The 10,224-nt window shown below is 33.9% G+C and overlaps 1 protein-coding gene across 1 annotated transcript; it reads right to left on the reverse strand.

Annotated features, from left to right (window-relative positions):
• Positions 1 to 668: 668 nt before the first annotated feature.
• Positions 669 to 1,614, reverse strand: LOC108361535 (uncharacterized; the record flags this gene model as incomplete). The annotated part of the gene is made up of 3 exons (XM_017614170.1): positions 1,399 to 1,614; positions 924 to 1,112; positions 669 to 868 (listed from the first exon to the last, which is right to left on the reverse strand). Coding segments are annotated over exons 1-3 (605 nt in total), but the record flags the coding sequence as incomplete, so codon positions are not given.
• Between the last annotated feature and the right edge of the window lie 8,610 nt (positions 1,615 to 10,224).

Here is a 10,224-nt window from a genome sequence, read left to right on the forward strand (position 1 = left end):
GTGTGCTATTTACGTTAGTGCCACTGTACACATACAATTTTTAAATCAAAATAATTTACTAAAAACTTGCACAGTTTTAAAAATAAATGCACATTCAGATACTTTATTCATGTAAAGTGTTAAATAAAAATATTTAATTTAAAAATATTCACTTAAAATATAAATAGAAAAATTAAATAAATACAAAAAAATATCAATTCAGTCTTAAAAACTATACACTATCAATATAGAATGATAATCGCAATAGGGGTGAAAGGTTTTTAAAAATTTACTTTATATAAAAAACACATTTAGTTTCAAGTTGATGGGCGCTAAAGTTTTACTAACTACGCTGGTGGCCTGATAATTAGAAACCCGAGTTCACAAGATTATTTATTTTTTTCTTTATTTGTTTTAATTTATTTTAAGAAAAAAACCACAAAGCAAAGTTGTAGACTTGTACATGATTTATAAAAATTGGGAAAATTTCAGAAAGTCGTCAATATTTCAAGCTTTTTAATCAGAATTTCTGGAAAAAATTCGTGTGGGCTGTTTTATAACCCATTCAGTTTTGATATAAATTGTGTAACTCATTGAGTTTTGAGATTTTTTTTTTTGCTGACATTGTCAGTTTTCTACTATATAGAAGAATGTTCGAATATACTTCGTATGGAAGAAAATAAATGCACGTTTTGGCAATTTCCAAAAATTTATTTTGGACGTCGATCTGCTCCCGCTCTCTCTTCCTCTTCAATCCTCTGTGCGGGGTTTTGAGTGTAGCAGTTTTTGGAGTTTCCGGCCGCGACTCCTCCTCTATTAAGCCTTCGCACTCTACCACTTCATCTAGGAAAATAATCTCCTCACCGTCTTCCGTGGCCAATTGGAGCTCCTAATAATGAAAAAGTTGTTAATACTGAGTCAGAAATAAGTCACTTAAAACTTACCAAGTTCATTGGTACATTTCCTGCCACAGACGCATGGACCTCAATATAATTGCTCCCGATGATGGCCACGACCCGCTCCTCCAGCGCTGTTAAAGGAGCTTTCTTAACGGGCTTGTTGCCGGTTAACGCCTGCTGCCTCTTCCTATCGCGCACTCGAACACTGGTTCTGCTCTTCAAATCGCGCCATACCTATGTACGTATGAAGAAAAAAGGATCATTAAAAATTAACAGGTACAATGTTCCAAATAATGAATGCATGTACACACAATAAACGATACTGTGCACAGTAACAATGCAAGGGATTGACTCCACTTCTATGTATACTTTTATAAGAAAACCGATATTCTTACGTTAAAAATTATTTTCACAAACGACAGACCTTAATAAAAGTGATTAGTTTTTCCCAATTCACCAGTTCGTATGCACAGCACCGTTTCTTGCTGGTACGTTCAAACTTAATGGGCTTATTACTTACTGTACGCCACTGTTCGGTGGACTTTTGAGTGCCTCCAATGGCATTTAAATTGGAAGCCATCTTCTCCCACTTCTTCTCGTGCTCCATCTTCCCGTGAAGCCGATGAAACTTCCCACCGGCTGGTCCCGGGTTTTCCATGAAGAAGTCCAGCATGCCACTTAACTGCTCCATTGAAGCGCGGCTCCGCTTTTTGGCTGCTTGGCTAGTCGAGGCCATTTTGCGATAAGAGAACTGTAGTTGTTGGTTAAATTATGAAATACGATCATTTATTCCGCAATTTATTGAAATACTTACATTTTTAAGAAGAATCTGTGTAAATGATTTGTTTTTTTCCTATTCCCTTTTTGTGCTTTTCGTAGATTTTAACATTTCGGATAACAGAGGTGCCACTTTTTATCATTTTAAATAAAAAGCAAAAGTGAGCTGTTTAGTGTTGTTAATGGGTACGTTAGTGAATCGGACAATCGTTACTGCAAACAACTAAAATTGATAGTTTACTACTCGGCGAGTAACGTTGTTAAAAGTTAGTGAATCGCACCACTGGTACCTTCCCTTTATCTGTCTGTATTTTCATGTCCGCAACTGTATTTATAAAATCATTCATAAGCAAACGTCAAATATTTAAAAAATGTGAACGTCATACATACATATCTCGTTGTGGCAATGGAGACGCATGATTCAATAATAAAAGGTTTGCTCAAAAAACTGTTTTCTCGCTCCCTTTTGACAAAATCGGCTCCCTTAGCAAGGCACTGTGTGTGGGTTCGTGTCTGTGTGCAAAGCCTTTGTACAAGGCATATTAAACAAGGTAGAAGTGATTTTGACATTTCTCTCTTTTGAAGACCGACTATAATGGCAAATGATGAATAACTTTTAACCCTTTTCAAGTTGGCATTTTCTAATTTTCATTAAAAATTCAATTGAGCTTTGAGATAGTTTTGAATTGTGTGAATTTTTTTTTTCTTTCGACCACATGCATTTATAGATACATCCATATACAAAAATGAAAAGGAGCAGGAACTACGAGCGTTGCATTGTGTGGAAAGTGGTGCGATACTTTAAGGCACCTAGTTACGAAGTTAGAATACTTGGTTGCCTGAAGCCACGGAATTTCAGAACTGAGTAAGAGAATTTTGTTACAATACTATGCACACATAACCGCGTCTGGACCTAGATTTACACTTATATACATACGTATGTAGTAGAAAACATTAAATCGTTTTTTATAAGTGGGGATGTTTTTTAGAAGTAACTATTTAACTAAACGCGCAAAAACATTAGGTGAATAGAAACAAAAAAATGTTTAAAACAGTTTCATAAAACATTTATTTCATTTAATGACGTGGTTTTCTTTATGAGGTATTCTTTGAAGGTTATATTGGAGTAATCCTTAAAATTAGTATACGTACATACATGTATGTATTTATGCTGATGCATTTCCATGGTGAAATTATAAGCAGGTGAAGTAATAAAAAAGCTTTCTCGCTTTATTTTCCTGACATGCGGCTATCTTATACAAATTTTTAAAGGCAAATTTTCAAATAATATAGGGTCAAATCATTCATCTCGCTCTTATTACTAAAACTGGTATAATTTCACCGTGATGAGGTTCAATTGATGCTAATTTGTAGCAAACATAGTTTACAGCTTTTTGACATTATAACTAGCTACAAGAGAGTTCGAGCTAGCTGTTACTTCTACCCAAAATGTATTCAACAAAGTGTGATTGATTTTGACATTGCTCTCATAAGAAACAGGCTATAATGTCAAATTGAAATGAATTGTTAACCCATTTGAAAATATTTTTTTTTTCAAATTTGAATTTGTTTAAAAAAAAAATTACACAAATATTTTTCAAGCAACAAATTTTCTTAATAAACGTTAAATTGTTGAGAGATAAACCACCGAGGAGAGCAAGTAAGTACATTTAAAGTTTGGTAATAAGTAAATATATACGTTCGACTTTCCTTAAATATTTAATGTAAGGAAACCAAAATGAAACGGAGCAAAACTTTTGAACGGTGCGCTGTATGCAATAAAAGTCAGGACACGAAAATAGAGCGATGTTTTAAACCACCTCGTTGCGAGTTAAAACGGCAGCGATGTAGTGTTGTACTACGTGATTCATCTCGTGTTTATGAAAACCACTTCAAGGAAAGTGATTTCATTTGTTGTCCGTCCGAGTCAAGCACTTTCAAACGAGCTCGTTTATACCAAACCTATTTCGCATAAAAAAAAATTTAATTTCAAAATTGTTAGAGTTAAGCTCTCATATAAAATTGGAAACAAATGTAAAATCATACTTCTATAAGTGTCGAATAATGTTTAGGATTAAAAATTTAAATATAAAAATAAAGGCACAAAAGCATAAAACTTGGGCAATTAAAAACAAGAAAATTGCTAAAACGATTTTATAAACAATTTGTTTTATTTTATTGACAAAATATATATATTCCAGGTAATGTAAGTAAAACAAAACTATAATCAAAATAAAAGCCTTGGTATGAGTTCGTTTGTTTATACTTTTTGACATTATAGTACCTTAAAAGAGAGCCGTACTGAGTTGTCAATCACACCTTGTTTAATACACCTTGCTTCTGCCTTGTTAAATATGCCTTGCTTTTGTAAGGGAGCTAAGGGAGTGTCAAAACCCTAATGTCACTAATGAGCAAACCTTTAATTATTGAATCATGATGGAGACGATTGTGATTTAGCAACGGGATTTATTAAATCTTGATATGTAAATCTCTCAGCGGAGACATAGTATTATTTTTTGAAAGTGACATCCTTCGCGATATGAATTTCGATGATCTCATAAATACTTTTGTTAATAAAAAATCGCGTAAAATTTTCGCTACATTAAGAACGTTAAAAGTAAGTAAGCAGAATTGTAAATTTTTAATAAACATAATAAAACTATTATTAAATATACATATGTATAAATATTTTTTAAAGACTTTAACATTGTATAAAATTTTGAGAGTCTCCATCAAACTATTGCTCCTAGGTTCTAAAAATTCTAAATCTGGCCCTCATACATATTGGTGTTTCCATGCAGAGGTACGCGGCATTCGTACGCTTATGGAGTAACATAAATCTATCAAAAATAGAAGTTACTGAAAAACAAGATTACGGTTATGTTGAAACCCAAGGGTACTATGTTTGAGAAAAATATAAGCAGTCTCGAAGCTTTGGTGTGGAAAATATCCGTTCAAAACAAGGTGATAACGCACGCGACAAAAAAAATAAAAGTTTTAAGGCGCATATACATAAAAGCAAAAGTCTGCGAATCATGGGAGTTTCTCTTTTCTTTAAAAATTCCTAAACTAAGCTAAATAATGTACCTTTACAATCCTTCCATTTTTTAATAGAAATTATCTCTGGTTAGTTTTTATTAAAAAAAAAATCATAATAACGTACGCGACAGATTTTCATACAATATTTTTACTAGTAACACATGCTAAATTAAATTTTTAATTTAATTTTTTCAGTTCTTCCAGTCCATCTCAATACGAAATTTAGAGTTATAAAGCCATTTTAATTCATTAACTTGCATTTTCGATTTACATTGTTAGGCACGGTGTACATTAGAGCGATACGATATGCGATGCGATACGATACCCGATAAGATATGAATGCGACATCGGCATGCTGAGTACGTGGGAATTGGTAGGAAGCGATGAAGTACGACAGCGACACCACTGCGACATAATATCGCATGCGCATGCAATATTATATCGCACAGGGTTTTCTGAACGAGGTGAGATTAGTATTTCGCGCCATTTTTTGCGATAAGCATTCTAGTTTCACAGGCGGAAACGTCATCCTCAATTTTTTTAGTCGAATTAATAAAAAAAACCATGTTTATGGAACTATACCGAAAAAAACTACTGTAGAACAGACATGACTAGTTTGGCATGGAGAAATATAGCATCTGTGGTCAAGGACACAGGTAAACGCACAAAAGAATATTTGTCGTGATGATTTATTTGCCTTTGTTTTCACATGTTTAAAAAGAAATTTAAAGAATCAAATAATTTTAAACCTATTTATTTTTGATTTTGAATAGCAAAAAAGATTTGGTGTTTGCTTAAATGTTAATGATTAACTATTTTGTTTGAAATATTCAAATAAATAGTAAGCAATGTACTTAGAAACAATTAAGAAATAATTATCTCATTTACAATTAAAAGAAAAAATCAGATATAATAACCAATACTAAAAAAGGATGTGTGTATATAGGTAATTATTTTTGATTATTCGTTATAATTTTATATGTTTTTTTTCTTGAGTGTTATTTTATTATATTTAATAAGTTTTTAAATTAAATAGAGAAAGTACAAATTTGATGCTCTATTACACAATGCTACAAAAAATAATGAAGTAAAAATACTTGGTAAGTCATGTTATTTTTCAGGAAGGTTTTGCCGAGTGAAGTATGAATCGAGATACGAAATTTTTGTCACCCACCCACACAATCTTGATTTACTGTTGAAAAATCGGTTTTCCGCACTTATAAGCTTGTAACTCAGTTCACTCTATACCGAGTTTAGACCTCTCGAATGATATATGTATATTTATTTATTTACAACAATTAATTATAATACATAATACTATAATATTATAACTAATTAAAATAATGGGTACTAGTTGCATAGACCATCGACCCTATATTAAAAGTAAATTGAAGTAAGCTTAGTGTACATATATGGAAAAGAAAAATTATATTCATTATTTATACAAACGATGCTTTGCCTTATATAAGGTTGTATAAATTGGCAGATTTAAGGAAAGACGTAATAATATTAATATTCGAGGAGTTTATATCTTTAAGTAGCGAAAACGGTGCTTTTGAACTGAAGTGTTTTCGCCTGATGTTGTCCAGTGGTTTACAATCATCCAGTAGGTGTTTAACGGTTGGGGTTAGGTTAAGAGGTGTGAGTGTGATATTTTTGTGCGTCCAATTCTCATACGGGTTACCACACCGCAGTCGCGGCGATTTAAGTCGGCTGGGAAGCGGATGCTGTTTTTAGATGAGTTGATGACTTTATATGCCTGGAGGAAAGACGAGCACTCATTTGACTCCACTTCTTGGTATATCATTTTTATTTTGTTGCAGATATCTTTTTCAATGTCAGGGATAGTAGCGGCATCAGCAAGCTCGTTGCCGTGTATTCCTTTGTGGCTGGGGACCCACATTAATTTATTTTTTTATATTGTTACTGTAAATATTTTGTACTCCCGAGATGGTTGCTAGGCTGTCAGTGGCTATGACCAATTTTCCCTTATTGGACTGCGCGTATTTTGCCGCTTCAAATACTGCGACTGCTTCAGCTGAAATCACTGAGTAGTAGGATGGAAGTATGCCATCCGTATATAACCATTGCCAATTGTTCGCGTTGAGTTCAGCTGCCTCTTTCGCGAACATTTTTTTGTAAATTGCAGAATTGGTGGTTGGTTTGCTATAATTCTGGAGTACCGTGTTGATTGATGAACGCTTTAGCAGCCAGGGAGCTGTTGAGCTTATTCTATTTCGCGAGCTCGTAGCAATCTCGTATTGCTTGCAGAGAGAGATACCTCTGCGTAGGGTGGATGTCACCTTAAACGTTCGTACGCTCTTAGCTGCTTTATTTAGGTCATTTTGAAGAATGGTGTTGGTTGTGCACAAACGTTTTGGTATAAGTTTGAGCTTTGTAGAACTCTTTCGGAGATTGATGGCAGTCCTGCTTCAGCTAGTATACATTTGATGGGGCTGGTTGGGAAGGCATTTATACTCCGCCGGGCAGCTGTATGATATGGGGATTGAAGAAGTCGGATGTTTGACTTTGCATACCATCCGTATATCGGTAACCCGGAATCGATCTTGGACAGCATAAGAGCCTTAGTCACTTGTGTTAATATTGTTGGGTGAACCATAGAGCGCCTCGAACTTAGGAATCTAATTATGTTGAGGCGTTTGTTTAGACTATCTCGCATGTACTTACAATGGTACTTAAATGTAAACCTTTTATCAAAGATTATACCTAGTATTTTAAGTTTGTCAGTGAGTTCAATAGTACAATTGTCATATATTAATGGAGGATAATTGTAATAGTGTTTTTTACAAATATGTAAGAGTTTACATTTATTAATCGCTAAAGCTGCTCCTGAAAATTTGCCCCATTCTTTGATATCACATAGTATTTTTAAATATGTATTGTTTAAGGTTACTGTATCATTTATCTTGCTAAAGAGCAAAGCATCGTCTGCATAAATAGACAGTTTAATATTTTTGTGTTTAAGAAACACATTATTTAATCGTTGAAATGCGATCATAAATAATACCATTGATAGTGGGGATCCCTGTGGGATGCCATTGTATAAGGTATACAAATCTGACAACGTGTTCTTTACTCTAACGCGAAAGGAACGTCCGGTCATGAAAGCCTTTGCTAAATTGAAAGTCTTTGGACCTGCACCCCAGCTGGCGAGTTGTTCAAGTACAGCATGCACCCCCACGCGATCATAAGCTCTTTCAAAATCAGTAGCCAAAATGGTTACATGATTTTTAGCTGAAAGAGCGTTAGACACGTAATGTTGAAGATGCAACAGAGAATCCATGGTACAATGTTTTGGCTTGAAAGCTGTTTGATTTGGGCTGATCAATTTATTTTTCGTCATGTACCATAGTAGTCGTTTTGCGATCATTTTCTCAGCGACTTTGCTTAGACATGAGGGTGGTGATATCGGCCGGAAACTGTTTACTTCATTTTAGGGATGTTGCGAATGCGGATGTCAAATATTTTTAAGAAATAATTTTGGTGAGTGCATTAGGTGATCTAGGTAAATAAAAAATGGAAAAGTTAGTAATTTTTTATAGTGTTTTTTTTGGAACATTGTATTTAAGAAAGAGTAATTTTGCTGCCTTTTCCGGTTACAGCCCGTTTCCTAACGGGTCGTAAATCAAACCTGTGCACTAAGTAACTACTCGCTCGAGGCGTCAAACTTGAAACTTGACAAAATTTTAAATTTTTTTCGATTGACGCTGCACCAGTTGAGAGGACTTCAGTTATATTTCCTTTTTTGTTGCGGCGCAATAATTCCTTTTTGACAATTGCATCGGGGCTGCAAGTGTCGGACGTGTCCTCCTGACTTTCATGGCAAGATCGTTGTTTAAACACCGTTGTGTTCCAATTTGGAAAACCAATTCTTTTGTTTGTTTCAGAATATGGAGAACCTGTTACGTCATCAGCGTTTTTCGATTTGAGTTTTTGTAATTCATTTATAATCCTGTCTTCTGTGACTGGTTTGAAAAATGTGTGCTTATAGCGACGTTGTGAATAGGTGTATATGGCAAATAAATTGTTATTTTCTAGGGATGAAAATTTCGAGGAAAATTCTGTTTTGAAAGTCATGGCTGCCCGCCATGTTAAAAAGGTGCCCCGCATTTTATAATAAATTGAATTATTGGAATTACGGCCAGTAATGATTAGCTTGTATATAGTTTTTTTTTATTAGTTAGTTGAGCTCGGCTTTTCCTAGTTGCAGGCAGTCACAATTAATTACTCACCGCTGTCGGTACCATAAGCCATCAAAACCGTTTTGTTATTCCATTCCATGCGCTCAATGTGCTTTGATATATTTTTTGAGGCGAATGAACACAAATTTTGAACATATCGTTAATACTATTTTAAAAGGGCGTATTTCACATTGTCGCTGAAATACAAACCACAACTAACTAAATTTCGGCCGATTTAGGTGGGCAAAATTATTTTTATGTAAATTTTATTTCAAAATGTTTAGAAAAGACGTGTTACGATGTCTAAAATTGTAAATGTTTAAAATCAAGTAAATATAGGTGGAGGACGTACAATTATTCCTCCAAAGCAACGAAAATAAAGTTGGTTAAAGTTTGAAACCGATAGACTGCCGTGGTCCGATTGTAGAAAAACTCATACCTACATACGTGTTCGTCTCGGCGATGTTTATATATAGGTTAGTACATGCAAGAGTTGCTACCTGGTAAAAACTTAAATATTGAATTACTACAATATGGGTATCAATTGAAATGGTTTTGAAAGGCTTCATTTCTAAACTGTGGCAGGGTTACCACCTGTTTAAAAATGAAATTCAACTTTAACTAAGGGAATAAGAGACAAATTATTATTTTTTTATAATGTTGCGCAAAAATTTGCTTTTATTGTTAAAATGTGTATGGACTTCCTGGAGATATATGTTACAAAGAAAATGATGGAAATAACCAATTTTATCTTGTAATGCAATGGATAATAAATGTGTAGTTGAATTCTAAAACAAAATTTTTGTAAAAAACTATTTTATGATGATGATGAGTGCCAAGATTCTTCATCGGACCCTTCTTCCTCTTCTGAAGACTCTCCAGACTTCGTGTCATTGGTTCAGCTGGAAGCAACATATCGATTTNACAAATTTTGAACATATCGTTAATACTATTTTAAAAGGGCGTATTTCACATTGTCGCTGAAATACAAACCACAACTAACTAAATTTCGGCCGATTTAGGTGGGCAAAATTATTTTTATGTAAATTTTATTTCAAAATGTTTAGAAAAGACGTGTTACGATGTCTAAAATTGTAAATGTTTAAAATCAAGTAAATATAGGTGGAGGACGTACAATTATTCCTCCAAAGCAACGAAAATAAAGTTGGTTAAAGTTTGAAACCGATAGACTGCCGTGGTCCGATTGTAGAAAAACTCATACCTACATACGTGTTCGTCTCGGCGATGTTTATATATAGGTTAGTACATGCAAGAGTTGCTACCTGGTAAAAACTTAAATATTGAATTACTACAATATGGGTATCAAT

The sequence above is a fragment of the Rhagoletis zephyria genome, unplaced genomic scaffold, assembly GCF_001687245.7.
Source record: "Rhagoletis zephyria isolate East Lansing unplaced genomic scaffold, Rhagoletis_zephyria_1.1 Rzeph_scaffold_00786, whole genome shotgun sequence".
Taxonomy (NCBI): Eukaryota; Metazoa; Arthropoda; class Insecta; order Diptera; family Tephritidae; genus Rhagoletis; species Rhagoletis zephyria.